At 57.1% G+C, this 18,184-nt stretch overlaps 4 protein-coding genes across 4 annotated transcripts; 2 read left to right on the top strand and 2 right to left on the bottom strand.

Annotated features, from left to right (window-relative positions):
• Window positions 1-492: 492 nt before the first annotated feature.
• JN550_010996 (uncharacterized protein) lies at window positions 493-2,719 on the top strand (the record flags this gene model as incomplete). The annotated part of the gene is made up of 7 exons (XM_049309313.1): window positions 493-526; window positions 595-683; window positions 785-927; window positions 991-1,559; window positions 1,619-1,655; window positions 1,714-1,828; window positions 1,892-2,719. 7 exons carry the CDS (start codon window positions 493-495, stop codon window positions 2,717-2,719), a joined length of 1,815 nt encoding a protein of 604 aa, XP_049167087.1.
• Window positions 2,720-3,224: 505 nt separating this feature from the next.
• Window positions 3,225-5,316, bottom strand: JN550_010995 (uncharacterized protein; the record flags this gene model as incomplete). Its single annotated transcript, XM_049309312.1, has 5 exons — window positions 3,225-3,423; window positions 3,510-3,958; window positions 4,026-4,443; window positions 4,496-5,233; window positions 5,288-5,316. The coding sequence occupies 5 exons, from the start codon at window positions 5,314-5,316 to the stop codon at window positions 3,225-3,227; spliced, it is 1,833 nt and encodes a 610-aa protein (XP_049167086.1).
• A 2,908-nt stretch (window positions 5,317-8,224) lies between these two features.
• On the top strand, window positions 8,225-11,551 carry JN550_010994 (uncharacterized protein; the record flags this gene model as incomplete). Its single annotated transcript, XM_049309311.1, has 5 exons — window positions 8,225-8,409; window positions 8,494-8,807; window positions 8,859-9,082; window positions 9,133-10,385; window positions 10,444-11,551. 5 exons carry the CDS (start codon window positions 8,225-8,227, stop codon window positions 11,549-11,551), a joined length of 3,084 nt encoding a protein of 1,027 aa, XP_049167085.1.
• A 968-nt stretch (window positions 11,552-12,519) lies between these two features.
• On the bottom strand, window positions 12,520-16,283 carry JN550_010993 (uncharacterized protein; the record flags this gene model as incomplete). Its single annotated transcript, XM_049309310.1, has 4 exons — window positions 12,520-12,815; window positions 12,876-13,311; window positions 13,364-16,187; window positions 16,246-16,283. The coding sequence occupies 4 exons, from the start codon at window positions 16,281-16,283 to the stop codon at window positions 12,520-12,522; spliced, it is 3,594 nt and encodes a 1,197-aa protein (XP_049167084.1).
• Window positions 16,284-18,184: the final 1,901 nt, after the last annotated feature.

Below are 18,184 nucleotides of genomic sequence, written 5' to 3'. Positions count from 1 at the left end.
GCTCTGTCGGCGGCCTGGACTTGACCCCACTAGATTGACAGCTGGAAGAAGGCGCCCCATGGCCCAAGTTAACCCCCGAGTTACCTACAGCAAGTTCCCTAGCCCCCCACTGGGCATCCCTGATTCTGGGCCAAGCAGGACAAGCAGGACAAGTAGGACGAAAGCTGGTGTGCTTGGCTACGGGCTACGTTAGACTGCTCCCATTGAGCCATTGAGAAAGGGCTCGAGGCGCAGTTCGCCATCAGGTTTCACTTGACTTGACGTACGAAGTACCTCGTGAAGCTTTGCGCTCGCCTTTCGCATCCCCATCCCCATCCCCATCCCCATCCCCATCCCCATCCCCCATTCACACTTTGTTCCTCCCGTTTTTGCTTAGGCGTCTAGCTTCTGTTTCTTTTGTATGCCCGCAACCCCCCTTGGTTTTCTTGAATATCCCCTCTTTCTAGTATCATAGATCCCCCCCCCTCTTCAAGCCCGACCACATCAGCAAACATGTCTGGCCGATTTGTGCGGGCTTCCAAGTACCGTATGTTCCTCTGAGCCGTGATCGCCATGGCCAACTGCCTCCAAATGCTGACTCTGCCTCCTCCCCAGGCCACGTCTTTGGCAAGTCTACAAGGAAGGAGTCCTGCTACGACAACATCCGCATCAGTCGCAATGCCTGGGATACCAACCTGGTCAAGGTCAGCCGGATAGCCCCCCCAATCGCAATCGCAATCGCAATCGCAATCACCCCGTAGGCTATGCGCCGTGCTGTGCAGCTGCTGACACGAGAGTCGCAAAGGCCAACCCCGAGTACCTCTCCGTCAATTGGGAGGCCAGCGGCGGAGGCGCCTTCGCCGTCATCCCCCTGAACGAGAAGGGCAAGCTCCCCGACGTCATCCCCCTGTTCCGCGGGCACACGGCGACTGTCCTCGATACCGACTGGTGCGCACGCGACCTCGAACCCTCGTACACACTCCGTTGACCCCAAGTCTGACTCTGCTCAAGGAACCCCTTCAACGACCGCATCGTGGCCTCCGCCTCCGACGATGGCAAGGTCATGATCTGGGAGGTCCCCAAGGGCTTCACCCTCTACACCGACGCCGAGGAGCCCGCCGATGTCTCCCCCGTTGCCAAGTTCACCGGCCACTCGAGAAAGGTCGGCCAGGTCCTCTTCAACCCCGCCGCCGAGAACATCCTCGCCTCCGCCTCGGGCGATCTCACAATCAAGCTCTGGGATGTCGCCACCGGCCAGGCTGCCCTGTCCATGAAGCACCCCGACATCGTCCAGTCGCTGTCGTGGAATGCGAGCGGCAACATGATGGTCACAACCTCCAGGGACAAGAAGCTGCGCGTGTGGGATGTCAGGCAGGAGCGCCCCGCCTCGGAACACCAGGGACACGACGGTGCCAAGAACAGCCGTGCCGTATGGATGGGTGAACAGAACAGGATCGCCACGACAGGTTTCTCCCGCATGAGTGATCGCCAGCTGGCTCTGTGGGAGCCCGGCACCACCACGCCCATTGGCGGCTTCACCACGCTCGACAGCATCTCTGGCGTCTGCATGCCCTTCTGGGGTATGTTTATCACTTCTTCTCTCTCGGTGCTTGGAACAACTATACTAACGTCTGGATAGATGATGGCTGCAACTGCTTGTACCTGGCCGGAAAGGGGTAAGCACACCAGGAGTCCCACTGGCCATTGTCACGGTGCGCTAACATGCAGTATTAGTGATGGAAACATCCGCTACTTCGAGTACCAAAACGACAAGTTCGAGTTCTTATCCGAGTACAAGTCCGGCGAGCCCCAGAGAGGTCTGGCGTTCATGCCCAAGCGTGGTGTCAACGTACGCATCCCTATAAGACCGAAGAACCAAGCACCCGATATGTATCACTAACACCCCTGGCAGGTACACGAGAACGAGATCATGAGAGCATTCAAGACCGTCAACGACCAATACATTGAGCCCATCTCTTTCACCGTCCCTCGCCGCGCCGAAACCTTCCAGTCGGATATCTTCCCTCCGGCCGTAGGATCCAAGCCGGGACTGAGCGCGCAAGAATGGCTGTCTGGCAAGACCGCCCTCCCCTCCAAGATTGACTTTGAGAGCATCTACGAGGGCAACGCCCCGGTCGAAGTCCCGTCCGACTACAAGCCTCCTGCCGCTGCTCCGGCCCCGGCGCCCGTCTCGAAACCCACGCCCAAGAAGGAGCCCGAGCCCGCGCCAGCTGCCGTCAGATCGCCACCCCCCACGATGAAGGACCAAAAGCAGTCCATGGCCGCCCTGGCCTCCAAGTACGAGGACCATGAGGAAGAGGAGGACGACGACGATGACGAGTCGAGCTTCGAGGAGATCTCCAAGCCCGTCCAGCGCAGCGCCATGCCCGCCAAGGTCGAGACCCGGGCGCCTCCCCCGACCAAGACCACCTCCGCTCCTCCACCCAAGGCCGCATCTCCCATCAAATCACCCACGTACGCCCCCTCGCCCGTCGCCGCCGCGGCTGCCACGCAGTCCGCGCCCGCGACCAGCGCTTCCTCGGGCGGAGTAGAATCGACCCTCGACCAGATCAAGCAGCTGCTCGAGACGCAGACCAAGATGATCAGCTCGCAGGGCCAGCAGATCGCCAACCTGACGGGCGAGGTGGAGAACCTGAAGAAGCGCGTCGGCTCGGGCTCGCAGGACCAGAGCGAGCGCATCCGGCAGCTCGAGCTCGAGCTCGAGGCCCTGCGGTCCTAGAGATAGATCCTCCCCGAGATAAACGAGATTGGCGTGTCTACGTTCTCTTTGCAGGCAGGCGATAGGATACGGATGGCGAAAAGCTTCGTTGCCACGTTTGAAAATAGAGCTGGTCCGGGGGTTTTATATTGAAAGGAAGAACGGAAAGCAGACAATGGAATACCGGGCACCGGGGCCGTGAGCTAGATGACGCCCCAGCCGAGAAGGAAAAAAGAACAATGGATGGATGCATCATGAATCTTGACGAACGAGCGGGGGACACCCTCCCCGTCTTTGTAGCCTAGGCCGGTGAGGAGGTTAGCTGTTATACCAAAAAGTTTCGAAACCGCCCCTTAAGATCGTGTCTGTCGCGCCTGTGAAGCTATGAAGCCAGTAGTCTTGGCCGAGATGGAAAATGCTGACAGTGAGAGGCGTGAGGACAAGAGATGCAAAAAGTGGGTATCAAAAGATCGCTCCTATTTCCTACTCTGCTGCTGTGCTGCTGCTGCTGCTGCTGGTCTTTACTCTATTTCTTCGACCTCGGCCTGCCCCTCAGCGTCTTGAGGGGATTGGACTTGCGGCCACCGCCGGCCTTGCTGCCGCGTCCCTTGAACGACCTCCCCCTGCGCCCCTTTCCTTCGCGGTCCTTCCGGAAGGGCACGAAGCCCACCTCGTTGGCCGTCAGGGCCTTTTTGCCCTCAGCGGGCAGCAGATAATCTGGGACGCTGTTCCCCCCGTGAGGTTAGCATCGAGCTTCGTGGGTATAGGTGTTTAGGAACAAGAGGAAGAAGGGAGGGGTCTGGGGGCTTACTGCTTGAGATGGGCCTGGGTGCGGGCGGCGCGCAGCTCCGTGTCGTGGCGCACGAGGTGGGAGAGCTCCTGGGGGTTCTCCTCGAAGTGGCGCTTGAGCTTCTCGCTCTTGGCGAGCTCCTGGCGCAGCTCGCGGACGCGGGCCTCGCGGACGGCGACGGTGGTGACGGCGCGCAGGGCGTCGTTCATGCGGTAGCGGAAGCTGTTGACCTGCTTCATGTCGAAGGCGTACGGCTTGACCTCGCGGCCCTTCTTGGCCTGCTGCTTGGTGATCTTGGCGAGCACCTTCTCGTCGTGCTCGGCCGACTCGACCGACGTCGGCATGTGCTTGCGGTACTGGTCCTTGGGGATCACGAAGGACAGCGCCATGCCGTTCTGCGACGCCCTCGCCGTTCTGCCTATACGGTGTTCGTACGACTTTGCCGTCGTGGGTAGATCGAAGTTGATGACCTTTTGAGGAAGGTCAGACTTGGCACCGGCGTAGGAAAGAAGAAGAATGACAAAAGATATGACTTACACATGAGACATTCCGGAAATCTATGCCTCGCGACACACCGTACTCCTTATCCTTGGATGCCTTGCGCTTCTTCTTTGGGGGTGCGTTCTCGCCCTTCTTGGACTTTGCTGCGCCGTCTCCTTCCTCGGCCTGCTCGTCATCTCCGTCGCGGGGAGATTCCTCATCGGGAATCACCTCGTTCTCATCCGAGGCGATGATGATGTTGTACACGTTACGGTTGAACTCGGACACAACGTGCAGCCGCGAGTTGACGGGGAGTTCCGAGTTGAGGATACAGCTGCGGATGCCGAATTGCTCAAAGAACAGCTTCAGCCTGTAGCTGCGATCAACGCTCTGGACAAATATGATGGATTTCCCCTTGAACAGCTGGAGCTTGTAGGTGACATATGTGAGAAGAAACTTCTCGTCTTCAGCACACCTGGTGCGTGTCAGTGATGATATATTGCACAGAAAAATGTGGGCAGACTCACTTGACAACAAATTGTGTCAGCGTGTTGGTTGCAGTATCCTCATCTCCAAGGTCCAGCAGGGTCGGATTCCGGCAGAAGATGCCCTTCAGTGTGTCGACCTCGGCGGTCAGGGTGGCGCTCATGAGGATGGTCTGGATGCCCTTGGGTATGGTGCCGGCGATGCTCTGCAAATCATCGTCGTAACCGTAGCTCAGCACCAGGTCGGCCTCGTCCAGAACCAAGTGTGTGAGCTGCTCGACAGAGAGCGATGCGTTCTTGATGTTGTGCAGCGCGCGGGCCGGGGTGGCGACCACGATGTCGGGAGCGTTGGAGAGGAGGGCCTTGGAGACCTGGTCGGGCACGTTGTCCGACAGCTTGACGACCTGGATCTCCTTTGTGCAGTAGGCGGCCAGGGACTCGATGACCTTGGTGACCTGCTGAGCGAGCTCGCGGGTGGGCACCAGGATCAGGGCGGCCAGCCCGGGCGAGGCCGCCTTCTGGGACTTCTTCTTCAGGATGGACTGGAGGACGGGGAGCAGGTAGGCGGCCGTCTTGCCGGAGCCGGTGCGGGCCCTCGCGATGACATCCTTGCCGTCGAGGGCCAGGGGGATGGCCTTCTGCTGGATGGGGGTCGGGGCCTTGAAGCGCTGGCTGGCGACGGCCTGGAGCAGGCGCGGGTCGAGGTCGAAGTCTGCAAAGGTCGGCTCTTTCGTCTCGGAAGGGTTTGCCTTGGTGTCTGTTACCTCGACACTGGGAGCACTAGACCGGGTTAGCGGTGGGTTGGCTGCAGACGGGGCTGCACATGGTACGCACTCGTTCTCATCAAGCTTGCGTTTGCCCATCTTGAAACGTTGCGGGTCCCTGTGATGTATGGATGGCCGTGATGCGATGTGGTGGTGGTGGTGGTGGTTGCTGCTGCTCTGCGGCCACCCAAGTGTAGCGGCCTGCACTCATGAAATTTATTTCTTATCTTATCGCCATCGGCCTGGCGGGTCCCCTCCTGGGCAGTCCATTCCTCTGGTGGGGTCCAGTGAGGCCCGTCCAGTGCTGGAGGTCGTCTTGGAGATTTTTTGAGCCGCCCCCCTGTCCGGCCTAGGTACTGTGCCACAGCGCATACATACCTTACAGGTAGGTAGTTCGTTAGTGGGTTGCTTGCTTGCTTGGATGGAAACGAAACATCTTGCATGGGATGATGAGTGGCAGGAATTCGAAGACACTGGACCTTTGCCTTCTCGCCCATCCACCAGTCTCACAATTCTCGGGCACGGCTGCTGTTGGTAGCAGCAAGAGTCTCAACTTGGTCTACTTGCTTGCCAGCATCGGCCAATGGCCAGTGTGTGGTCTGGTTGCTATTTACAGCAGACCAATGAGTTGACCTGCTCTTGGATCACGGTCAACACCACGAGACGGTCACTTCTGACGTTCCAGTCCTGACGTTGATGGTGCGTTACTGGACTTGGACCACATCCACACGTGCCCAATGCAAGCCCGCAATTCAGTACTTTCAACCAATGCCCACTGCACTTCGGCTCCAGGTCCTGTCTCTGTAACCCGGCAGTTGAAGCTTTCAACCCCAGACTTTCCCATCTTTCCCCAGAGACACGTCCACAGCTGCCAAGAGCCTCGATTTCGAGGCCAAACCGCAGTGTCACCGGCATGATGCGCCTTGTTCTTGGCTTCGAGGCCGATCACTGCACCTCTGGGAGACTTGACAAGCAGGAGGGCCATCGCTCATAGGCCCTCCCCTCGTTTTGCGCCGCTTGGCTTTGCTGCGACTCGACGACTGTTTTGGCCAAGGCCGAGAGAGGAAGCGAGGCAAGTGCCGCGCCGGCCAGTCCCAGCTCAGTCCCAGCTCCCAGCCCTGCCAGCGTGCTCCGGGCGTGCCACAGACCCAAGGGCCGGCAGGGTCCAGTGGTCCACCGCCGCTAGCTCTGCCCGCTGGTGAGACAAGCTCTCAGTATCGCAAGCCTCCAAGGGTCACACTCGTTTGATCCCCTTCCCGTTTCATCAACCCGGGCGCAGACGCAGACCGCGCCCACAATGCCCACTCCACCCGAACGCCTATCTTCGCCCCCCATCTTTACCGTTGCCCGCCCAGCCATCCAGAGGGAGACAAAGATACGTAACTCGGCGGCTGTAGATGGGGGACGGCGACTGTAGCTTGCCATTCCGCAATCTCGACCAGTCTTCCGCCTGCCACGGCCGCCCGGGATCGGGCCTGGACAGAGGTCAGAGCGCTCGCGGGCTAATCCCAACACACACATCGGTTGCACATTCTCATACCCGCCCGCCCGCCGCAAGGCAACCCTACTTACCCATAGTAGGTAGCTATTCACATGGGGTGCGTATCCTCATGGGGGCCGGAGTTGTTTCTCTTGCACCCTGCGCAATGGAGCACCATGGTAATACTTGGAAAATCCTCGACAAGCCTCAACGCCCCGTGCAACTCGGGCGTACTCGGGTTGTCTGACCCTTGCGCCGCGAGCGAAGGGGGGCGATGAGTCCTGGGCTATCCTGGCGCCGGGCGGCGACACATGGCGATGGTGCCGTGAGCTCCTTGCTGTCAATCATTGCTTAGTTCCGAGAGCCCTTGAACTCGCTACGGCGGTACTACTCTGTGTCTACACCATGTTCCGCGAATAGGCACAGTATGCACTACTTGCACGCTGCTGCATTTTGGTTCCTATGCAGGCCAAGTCTCTGGTGAGAATCATTAAGCCTTCATGAGCGGCTTGGCAGTCCTGTCGCTGTTTCCGTTGCTGTCTGACCTATTTCTAGTATAGATGATCTGTATCTCCTTTGACCTAGCGCCGATGTGACTTGAGCTGGAGATCGTCCAAGTGGCCTTGTCCTCGCGCGCGTCTCGGACCGCTTGGCAGCCAAATGTGTTTCTGTAGTCGCACAGCGCCCTTCTGTTTCCGGACGAACAAAGTACTCTATACAACCTCTGATAGGCCGCTCCACGTTGCTGGCAAGTCTCTCGGCGGTCTAGCTTGGTCACGTGCCCCCCTTGAGCCGCCAATGGGGACTGTTTCAAGTCCCATCGATGCTGAAACTTCGACAGGGGCCGTTGTCTCTCTGGGGACTCACAACTCCCACGGACCCTTCGCTGTCTCTTCTCTTTCACCCCATTCGCCCAACGTGAGGCATTTTCAGATGTGCGGGACCGTTATCCGCCTTGCTATAGGGAAAAGTTGAGCGTAGCCAAAATAGTCCGCTCGAAACCGATCGACAAGTCGCATCGGGCTCCTTCATGTCAGAGCGACCCTGGGGTGTTGCTGGAAATCCAACCCTCTGATAGGCCAATTCATCTCATCTAACATCCCTACCGTGGACGGCAATCCTCAGTTCGTAATGGCAAGCTCCCGTAGCTTTGAGCCCTTCGAATGGAGAAAAAAAAATCCCTCCACCAAATCCTAGTCTTCTGTCTTCGCGGTGGACCTCTCCCCCTGCAGACCTCCAGTATACCTGGTTGCTTCATGGGAAACCGCCAAGCTCTTGGCCTGGGCGGTAACGATTTTGCCTTCGTAGACTGTAGCAATGATTCCCTATAAGTAATCTCAAATCCCATCCCGGGATGACGGGTTTGTTCTCTCTTCTCCTTCACCTCACTCCCCTTCTCCTCTTCTCTCCCTCTCCGCGGCCCGGCTCCCGGTGTTTGTTGTTTCCTTTCCTTTCCTTCTCTCTTCTTTTTTACAGCTGGTCTGTAGCGCGGGTCGTACTATGGCGCCAAACATTAAGAAGGTGAAGATGTTCAGGCAACACAGGGACGGGATGGGTGCCCCCGACTATCTCGGTCCCTCGATAGACGAGACTACCAACGCCGACCTGGAGTCTGGTAGCTTCTTGACTGAGAACCAAAGGAACAACAACATTGACAAGCCGGCTGGCGACAACAACCATGGCGACAACCCGTACTTGGACGAGTACAGAGCGTAAGTCTACTCCTCCCCCCCAATAATCATCCCATCTTCCCACGATGGGCTAGAAACGGTTCGGTCGTCTGATGATTGGCATAGTTTGGTTCGTTACGTCGACACCTACCGGGATCCGAACGCCGCGGCGGAATCAGGGGAGGAGGACTTCGCAGAACAGAGCAAGCCCCGGCCATGGTGGGCCTTCTGGAGGGGAGGCAAGGCTGGATACGCTTCGGCCTCGTCCAAGAGCGATTTCCAGACCCCAAGCGACTGGGTGAACACCGACCTCCGAGATGGGCTCAACGACTTGGAGGTGGAGCGGAGACGCAAATTCTCCGGATGGAACGAGCTCACCACGGAGAAGGAGAACATGTTGAAGAAGTTCATTGGTTTCTTCCAGGGACCTGTCCTATACGGTAAGACCATGTGCGGAACCCTGTGAAGATCTCCGTCTAACAGCCCCCTAGTCATGGAAGTTGCCGTCATTCTCGCTCTCGGTCTCCAGGATTGGCTTGATGCTGGTATCATTATTGGCATCTTGCTTCTCAACGCCATCGTCGGTTGGTACCAGGAGAAGCAGGCGGCCGACGTTGTGGCTAGCTTGAAGGGAGATATTGCTATGAAGGCTCGTGTCGTGCGAAATGGTCAAGAAAGAGATGTTTTTGCTAGAGAGCTTGTTCCCGGAGACATCGTAAGTCACACTCGACAATTCTGCCTGATATCTCATTCTAACAGCTGCAGATCATCATTGAGGAAGGCCACGTCGTCCCGGCTGATGCCAGACTCATCTGCGATTACGAAAACCCCCACGGCCAGGCCCAGTACAACGCTGAGCTGAACGCCCAGGATGTTACTTCCCCTCGCCGTGAAAAGTTCGAGGAGGAGGATGAGGAGGGCACCCCCCATGTTGGCCACGCCATTGTTGCTGTCGATCAGTCTGCCATGACCGGTGAATCCCTTGCTGTCGAGAAGTACATGACCGACACTGTCTACTACACCACTGGCTGCAAGCGTGGCAAGGCCTACTGTGTCGTGACCTCCGGTGCCCAGGCTTCCTTCGTTGGTAAGACTGCCTCGCTCGTCCAGGGCGCAAAGGACAGCGGTCACTTCAAGGCTATCATGAACTCGATCGGTGGCACGCTCTTGGTCCTCGTCGTTCTCTGGATTCTGATCGCCTGGATCGGTGGCTTCTACCGCAACATCCGCATTGCCTCCCCCCAGGAGAGCTCCCGCACACTCCTCCACTACGCCCTCATTCTCTTGATCATCGGCGTCCCCGTTGGTCTGCCAGTTGTTACTACCACCACTCTGGCTGTCGGCGCTGCCTACCTCGCCAAGGAGAAGGCCATTGTCCAGAAGCTGACTGCCATTGAGTCGCTTGCCGGTGTCGATATCCTCTGCTCCGATAAGACCGGAACTCTGACGGCCAACCAGCTGTCTGTGCGCGAGCCGTTTGTCATGGAGGGTGTCGACATCAACTGGATGATGGCCGTGGCCGCGCTGGCCTCGTCGCACAACATCAAGGCTCTTGACCCCATCGACAAGATCACCATCCTCACCCTCAAACGCTACCCCAAAGCCAAGGAGATGATCAGCGAAGGCTGGAAGACCGAGAAGTTCACGCCCTTCGACCCCGTCTCCAAGCGCATCACGGCCGTCGTCACACACCAGGGCGTGCGCTACACCTGTGCCAAGGGTGCCCCCAAGGCCGTCCTGGCCCTGACCAACCCGACCGAAGAGCAGGCTGCCCTGTTCCGCGAGAAGGCCGCTGAGCTCGCTCGCCGTGGTTTCCGATCTCTCGCCGTCGCCGTCCAGGAGGAGGATGGCCCCTGGGAGATGCTCGGCATGATCTCTCTCTTCGACCCGCCCCGTTCCGACACTGCTTCCACCATCGCTGAGGCTCAGGCTCTGGGTCTCCAGGTCAAGATGCTGACTGGTGATGCCATTGCTATCGCGAAGGAGACCTGCAAAATGCTGAACTTGGGCACGAAAGTGTTAGTATTCCTTCTTCATCAACGGCGCTTGGATTCGTAGACTAACTTGATCCAACAGGTACAACTCAGACAAGCTCCTTCACAGCGGCATGGTCGGTACCTCTATCCATGATCTCTGTGAGCGTGCCGACGGTTTCGCCGAAGTCTTCCCCGAGCACAAGTACCAGGTCGTCGAGATGCTGCAGCAGCGTGGCCATCTGACTGCCATGACTGGTGACGGTGTGAACGACGCTCCCTCCCTGAAGAAGTCGGACTGCGGTATCGCCGTCGAAGGTTCCACTGAGGCTGCCCAGGCCGCCGCCGACATCGTCTTCCTTGCCCCCGGTCTCAGCACCATTGTCTCGGCCATCAAGATCTCCCGCCAGATCTTCCAGCGCATGAAGGCCTACATCCAGTACCGTATTGCCCTGTGTCTCCACCTCGAGATCTACCTGGTCACCTCCATGGTCATCATCAACGAGACCATCCGCTCCGACCTGATCGTCTTCATTGCCCTCTTCGCCGATCTGGCCACCATCGCTGTCGCCTACGACAACGCCCACTACGAGAAGCGCCCGGTCGAATGGCAGCTCCCCAAGATCTGGATCATCTCCGTCGTCCTCGGTGTCTTGCTCGCCCTCGGAACCTGGATCCTGCGCGGAACCCTCTGGCTGCCCGACGGCGGTGTGATCCAGAACTACGGTGGCATCCAAGAGATTCTCTTCCTGCAGGTCGCACTCACCGAGAACTGGCTCATCTTCGTCACCCGTGGATTCGAGACCACGCCCTCGTGGCAGCTGGTCGGAGCCATCTTCGGCGTCGACATCCTGGCCTCCATCTTCGCCCTGTTCGGCTGGTTCAGCGGCGGCGGCCCGTCCGAGTCCATGGAGACGGCCGTCTCGGTGTCGTCCAAGCTGTCCGAGAACGGCGCCACCGACATCGTCACCATCGTCGTCATCTGGATCTACTCGATCGCCGTCGTCATCGTCATCGGCATCATCTACTACATGCTGACGGGCTGGTCGACGCTCGACAACCTGGGCCGCAAGAAGCGCAGCAAGCAGGACACCATGATGGAGAACATCCTGACCCACCTGAGCAAGGTCGCCGTCGAGCACGAGCAGGACGAGAAGGGTAGCGCGCGCTACTACATTGCGCAGAAGCAGATCGTCGAGGAGGAGGAATAGATGGCCCCCCCTCTCTCAAGGGAAAGAGGAGAGGTGAAATAGGAAAAGAGAAAAAGAAAAACCCAATACCTGCTACTACTACCGCTAGACAGACCTTTAGACGCATTACTATATTTTTCCTTGGAGTGCATTTACTTGTACACTACCATCTGATACCACGACGGTCATTACAGGTCTGCGAAGGCTGTGGGGAGAACAAATATATTCTTTATGTTCAATTTGCTGGTTCCAACTCCGGCCACGTGAACACTAGCAGTAAATCAAAACCCAATGAGAAATGCTAATTTGCAACTGAATCGCTGGATCAGACTTAACAACAGCAGCTGGGGGACAGTTCCCACGTTATTGGCTTAGTAAGACCCAGCCTCTCTCCAGTTTGCCGGACGTCGGTTGTAAGGCGTAGAATGAACGTCCGATAGTTTACAAATATTGCACACTCTCTGTGTTGTAGGCCGGCAGCGAAACCCCGTATGGCTTATGAGCCTTCCTCGAGGATGTGTATTTGGCCAAGCTGAATTTTTGATCATTGTAACTGACAGTCCATCAGTCAGTAGTATTTCATTTTTGACCCGCATCCATACTTGGCTGGGCCGGTGTCTCCTGTTAGGGGGTTGGCAATGATTAGGGGCGATCTAGCTTAGTTTCACTAAGGATTGTTTCTACGACATACGACGATCAAGTGGTCAAGAAATTAGTGTACATCAATCATGCAGTATATTAGCCTAATTTGATATCTCGATCTCGCGGTGATGAAAATGCGAGCACAGTGCCAGGATATAACACAATGAAGCCAAAGTACAAGCCAAAGCCCAACAACTGCCGGATAGCAAAACACGAGCCACGGCAGTGTAAAAAGAACTCCGGAACCCCAGTCCAAGCATCCCCTCGTCCCCCTATTTCCGTCCTCGCCCTTCGGGAAAAAAAAAAAAAACAGTAATCGTTACCCGTGCCTTCGTGCCCCCTTGCATCTACCGTGGCGCCTGGCCCTCGACAAAGTCCAGCGCCTGCTCCGTGGGCACGCAGCTGATGTTGCTGTTCTTGTTTCTGAAGGTGACACCGTAGCACTTGTCGGCAACGTGGACGATCTCGGGACGGAAGGTGGTGCAGATGAACTGCGTGCCCGCCTCCTTGGAGATGGATTCCAGAAGCCCGGCGACTGCGGTTCGATACTGGGCGTCGAGGTTGGCGTCAACCTCGTCGAAGATGACCATGGGGCTGGATTCTGTCTGCTGCAGGGCAAAGATCAGGCACAGCGCGCAAAGACCTAGGTTCTCATGTTAGTCTGCTCGTTGGTTGTGGCTGGCACAGAAGTGATTGGACTTACTCTTTTGACCGCCAGAAAGTTGCTGGATACGTTGTTGTTCATCGAATTGTTTCGAGTTGAAAGAAACGCTGATACCGACGCCTGTGTAGTTCTCAACAGATCCGCGCTGCTCCTCGTCTGACTCTTCAGGGTCCATGCGACGATCAGCCTTGCGTTGGATCACAAGTCGGCCGTGGCCAGCTGGTACAAGACGCTCAAAAATGGTTGCAAACTCCTTGGATACCTGCTTGAAGGTACGCTCGATAGCTTCGTCTTTGCGCTGGTCCAAGTGGTTGATGAGCTCCTGAATAGACTCCTGTGATTGGTCGAGTTCTTTGCGTCGTTTGAGAAGTTGGTCCTGCTGGTTGGTGAAGCTGTTGTACTGCTCAAAGGCCTTCTTGTTGACGTGCTTGTACTTCTTGAGCGCGTCGTTGACTTTCTTGAGCCTTGTAGCAATCTGTAGACCTTGTCAGTGAATCAGCACAATGGCAAGACCGGAAATGACTCACGTTCTTGGCTTCCAGCCTCTCATACTTCTCGAAAGCCTCTTCAGGTAACACACCAAGGTCACGGATGTTCTTGGCGCACTCTGTTGCCTTTGTCGTGAGAAGAGCCTTCTTCTGAATGCTTCTCTCCATCCTCTTCTGTTGCTTCTGAATGTCCCTGGCAAGGTCTTGTTGCTCGGCATCCTTGGTAGCCTTCTGCTTCTCGAGGGTTGAGATGGAGGATTCTGTGCTGTCAATTTGTTGCTCGTTTTCTTGCAACTTGGTCTCCACCGAAGTGACAGACGACTGGGCTCGCTTGAGCTCCCGCTTGGCCTCCTTCAGGGTTCCACTGTTGCCGCCAACAGACGTCTCGAAAGCTTGACTTGTCAACTCGTCCAGTTTGCGGCGGAGGTTGTCACGCAGCTCGACATCTAGGATCTGTTTCCGCCCTTCTATTTCACGCCTGCCTCTGCTGACTTCGGTCCACTGCTTCTGTAATTCCTGCACTGATTGACTCAAGCTCTCGAGTTGCTGCTCTTCGGCGGCCGACAGCGCCTTCTTGAAGTCCGAGGCCAGCTCTGCCTCGTGTGCGCCAACAGTGTCGGCAAAGTCCTTCATATTCTTGTCAACAGCATCGCGGCGCCTGATCGCCGCCTCGAGATGATCTTGTTCCCGGCCGATCTGGGCAGTCTTTGCGTTCAGCTCGGCCTTGAGGGGGCCGTAGCCATCTTCCATTTGGCGCAGCTTCTGCTCAAGCTTCCGAACTTCACCCAGGGCGCGTGTAATCTCCTGGTCCTTCTGCTCAATCTGCCTTCTGATGGCAGCGGCTTCAGCCTCTAGCTTCTCGTATTGATCGCGCCAGTTGGTGACATTGCGGACGGCTTGTAAGCGTGACTTTCCAGGATCAATGTAACCACCAGTCATGGCACCACGCTTATTCGTAGTATCACCATCAGGGGTGATGGCATCACAGTTGTGACTTCGGGAGTACTGACCAGCAACTGTCAGGTTGGGACAAACAATGGTCCGTCCGAAGACTTGCTGCATCGCAGACTCGTACATCGGATCGTACTCGATCTTGCTGATCAAAGGAACAGCATCGCCTGCGCGCGGCAGGTTGGCCTGGCGCGGACGAAGCTTGCTCAGCGGAGCGAAGGTGACACGTCCACCACGTTGTCTTTGGAGAGCATTCATGAAGTATGTCGCAGTCTCCTCGTTGTCCACGATGTAGTGGAATAGACTGGCACCGGCAACCTGCTCAACCGGCACGCGGTAGGCCTCGTTGACGTTGATGAGCTCTGCAAGAGTCCCGTAGGCACCAGGCATATTCCGCTCGCGCTTGAGGCGTCTGATGGTGGCAAGACCACGAGAAGTCTCGCCATCCATCGTGTGTGACAACTCGCGCTCGGCTTGGTCCCGTTCCCTTCTAGCGTTCATGATGATGGTATCGAACTTGTCGTCTTCTCTTCGAAGAAGTTTGCGCTCCTCATTCAGCTTGTCGAAGGCGTCCTTGGCCTCGGTAAGCTCGTCAGCGACGGAGATGCGGCTGTCTCCAAAGCCCTCGTTCTTGGTCCGTAGATCGGCAACGTCCTTTTCGAGCTGTTTGATAGAGGTTTGCACGGACTTGACCTCTTCATCGGCATCCAGACGGTTGGCCTTCTGTTGGCTCAGGGCCATGTTGAGCTCGTTGACCTCCTTCTTCAGGTATGCATCGCGCTCGCCCTTGTTTCGGAACTGGCTGCTTCTGTTCTGCTTGGTGAACAAGCGCTGACGGCTCGCTTCAGCCGTGTCGAGTTCTTGCCTGATCTCGTGCTCCTTTTTCTTCCTCTTCTCCAACTCCGGGGAAATCTTGGCCAACTCGGCCTCCTTGGTGGAGATGTCGGCCTTGACCCTGTTGAGTTGAGCATCGTGTTCTTGCCTGGCTTGCTCTTGGGACGACATGCTGTCGTTGAGGCGCTTCACAGTCAACTCGGCCTTGGCCCTGGACTTGGTGCTCTCCTTCCTGTCCTCGTCTAACTGGCGGCGGTCTAGGCGAAGAAGCTCCATTTGCTGCTGAAGCTTGTGTATTTCGGCATTTAGGTTGGCAATGATCTTCTCGCCGGCGGTATAGGCCTCGCGGTTCTCGTCTGTGTCGTCGATTCCGCCCTGGCGAAGCTCTTCCAGCTCCTCGAGCGCATCTTGAACAGCGACTTGCTCCTTGTGATAGTAGGCATACTCGAGACATCTGCGCTCACGGTCCTTGTCCTGGTAGCCGCGGAGCTCCTCCTTCTCCTCCTCGAGCTCGCTGAGACGTTCCTTGATGTAGTCGAGCAGCTCGTCGATCTTCCCTCTCTTGTTGTTCGTGTCGGCCATGATCTTCAACGACTCGGTGCGGCGGGCCTCGTACAGCTGCGTACCGGCAACCTCCTTCAGCAGAGCCAACCGGTCGCTCTCCTTCATGTTGGTCAGGGCTGTGACGCGGCCCTGGGGCACGATGTAGTAGGGGTTCGAGCGCGAGAAGCCAGCGGCCTCCAAGAGCTGGTTGACATCCTTGAGCTGGGTGACCTTCTTGTCAATCGAGTATTCGTCCTTCTTCAGGCTGATGGTGCGGCGCAGGACGACCTCCTTGTTGCCGGTGGGGAATCTGTCGTCGCTGTTGTCGAAGATGACCTCGACGTAGGCGGACATGACGGCCGAGCCCGACCCCTCGTGCAGGAGGCCCTGGCGCTGCTCGCGACTCAAGTGGGTGTAGTCATCGCTGAGAACGAAGCGGATGGCGGCGAAGAAGTTGCTCTTGCCCGAGCCGTTGCGGCCGACGACGACATTGGTTCCGGGAGAGAAGGGGTCGATGACGGTCTGGTCCTTGTAGCTGTGGGCAGTGTCAGCGCTGCAATGCGGTTTGCACGAGGGTCCCGGCGTCTGCGCACCTCTTGAAGCCCTGGATGATGATCTGCTTGATATACATGTTGCGCACGACGCTGCCAGACGGGCAGCCCGATCAATCGCAATAACACGGTGTCTGTCGCATACGGTGTCGCGAGGTCCCCTGCGGAAGTGAGGGCGATGCGACGCGGCGGTTGTCGCGATGGGGCACTTGGGGGATGGGGGATCGCGGACAATGTGCAGCACAAAATCACGAACAAACGCGTCGCGATCCAGAGCGACAAGGTGGGGAGTAGGTACCCCCGTGCTGGGCGCCCCCCTTCCAGGTTTGGGGGGAACATGGCACCAACTGGCGTGGCCTGGCGTCGGGATGGCAAGGCACGGCCGGGGGGGCACAGCCACACCAACTCAGGGCGGATAGATGCCACGCCCTGTGTACTCCGTACCATACATAATACCGTAGTAAGTATGGGACGCCTGGAAATTGCGGCTTGAATCTCGGGAGTACTCCAAACCTCACGGTCTAAGATACCTACCGTCCGTAGCCAAGGCCATCTTCCTGGGCAGGTGTGGCGCATCACAATAGATATAGGCAACGATGTGGATGCCCGAACGTGGACTCTCATGCTTTCTCCAAGCCGGAGAGAACTATGGTGATTTTTGACTTTGGGTCAGGGCTGCACATCCCTCGACTCTCGCTCGCCATCTCCAGAGATGGGCCTACCGTAGATTTACAGCAGCACCTGTGTATACATCCACCGGGGTTCTGAGGTGTGTCCAGCTTAATGGGTCCTTGTTTGTGAACAGTTACGGGGGGTGGGAGGGGCAGGGAGCTCGAACTCGGCATGGTAGCCAGCTGGTTCTGCTCCTTGCTCTGCTGACTGCTCGAGGCTCCCGGTTCGGTCGTCGTCGTCATGAGAAGTTTGATGCGCCCCGCCAGATAGCTACAGTAGTATAGGTATTTGCTCATTGGATGTTATCCAACGGCCCGCTTGAAGTTGCAACCACACCGATCCAAAGTATGGGCCACTAGGGAGACCCAGCCCCTAGCTACTGTCCTTCGACCCTGACATCCGTCCCCGATTGCCCAGATGCCGGAGGCGACGAGGACACAGGACGCGAGAGCTGTTCGGACCCTCGGAACCGGGTTTCTCAGCGGCGGTGGATACCCCAGCCGGACCTTCCGGTGCTTGGCATCACATGTGGAATCTTGAGAACGCATTCCAGAATGCATCCGTCAGAGGTGGCATCAATGCACTGGGCCGGCCGGCCTTGTTTGACATTTGTGTCGTGGGCGTGGAGCTGAGAGGTTGAAATCGCGGAACACTGGGATTTGCTAGACTGATCGACACGACGACCAGCCCGGTACGTGGCTGGCAGGGTGGGGAGAAATGGAGCTCTTCAATGCCGCGGAGAGCGCAAGGGCCCACGCGACCCGTGCTGAACTACCCGTTGCAATATCCGCTTGGCACATAATAAGACTAGCCATGGCACTTGCCGACAGTCCAATAGCCATGAGGCTGTATCGGTGATCTGTTTGTGCGCAATGTTGCACGCAGTGCCGCCATGCTTTTCTTTTCTGAGGACTCGTCTGTCCCGAGGTTAGAGTTACAGATCGCGTCAAGGTTGCAGATGCTTTTGTTCTTCAGTGGTTTAGATCTCCAGTAACGCGGTCCTTGGCTGCATCGCCTGGGATCGTAGGTCGAGCGAGAAGGGAGCCTCCTCGCAGCTGCGAACTCTATAATCCCGGGTCCCTACGCTGCATACCGCTTCTCTATACTACCGACCCTGTACTCCGCACACAGAAATTGCACAATATCGAAACACCGCCGTTCGCTGATGATCTCTATATACAGAGCTTGCTCACACCAGAGTGTACTTTGGTTCCCTGCAAGAAGGTATCAGGCAGCCCCCTTACAGGTTTAGCAGGGCACGTCGAACTGCACAATCGTTGACTGCGTTGCTATCTGTTGATGTGAAGAC

The sequence above is a fragment of the Neoarthrinium moseri genome, assembly GCF_022829205.1.
Source record: "Neoarthrinium moseri strain CBS 164.80 chromosome Unknown scaffold61_Wmoseri_CBS_16480, whole genome shotgun sequence".
In the NCBI taxonomy this organism is placed as follows: Eukaryota; Fungi; Ascomycota; class Sordariomycetes; order Amphisphaeriales; family Apiosporaceae; genus Neoarthrinium; species Neoarthrinium moseri.
Note: the sequence above shows the minus strand (reverse complement) of the source record. Positions and strands in the feature narration are given on the sequence as shown.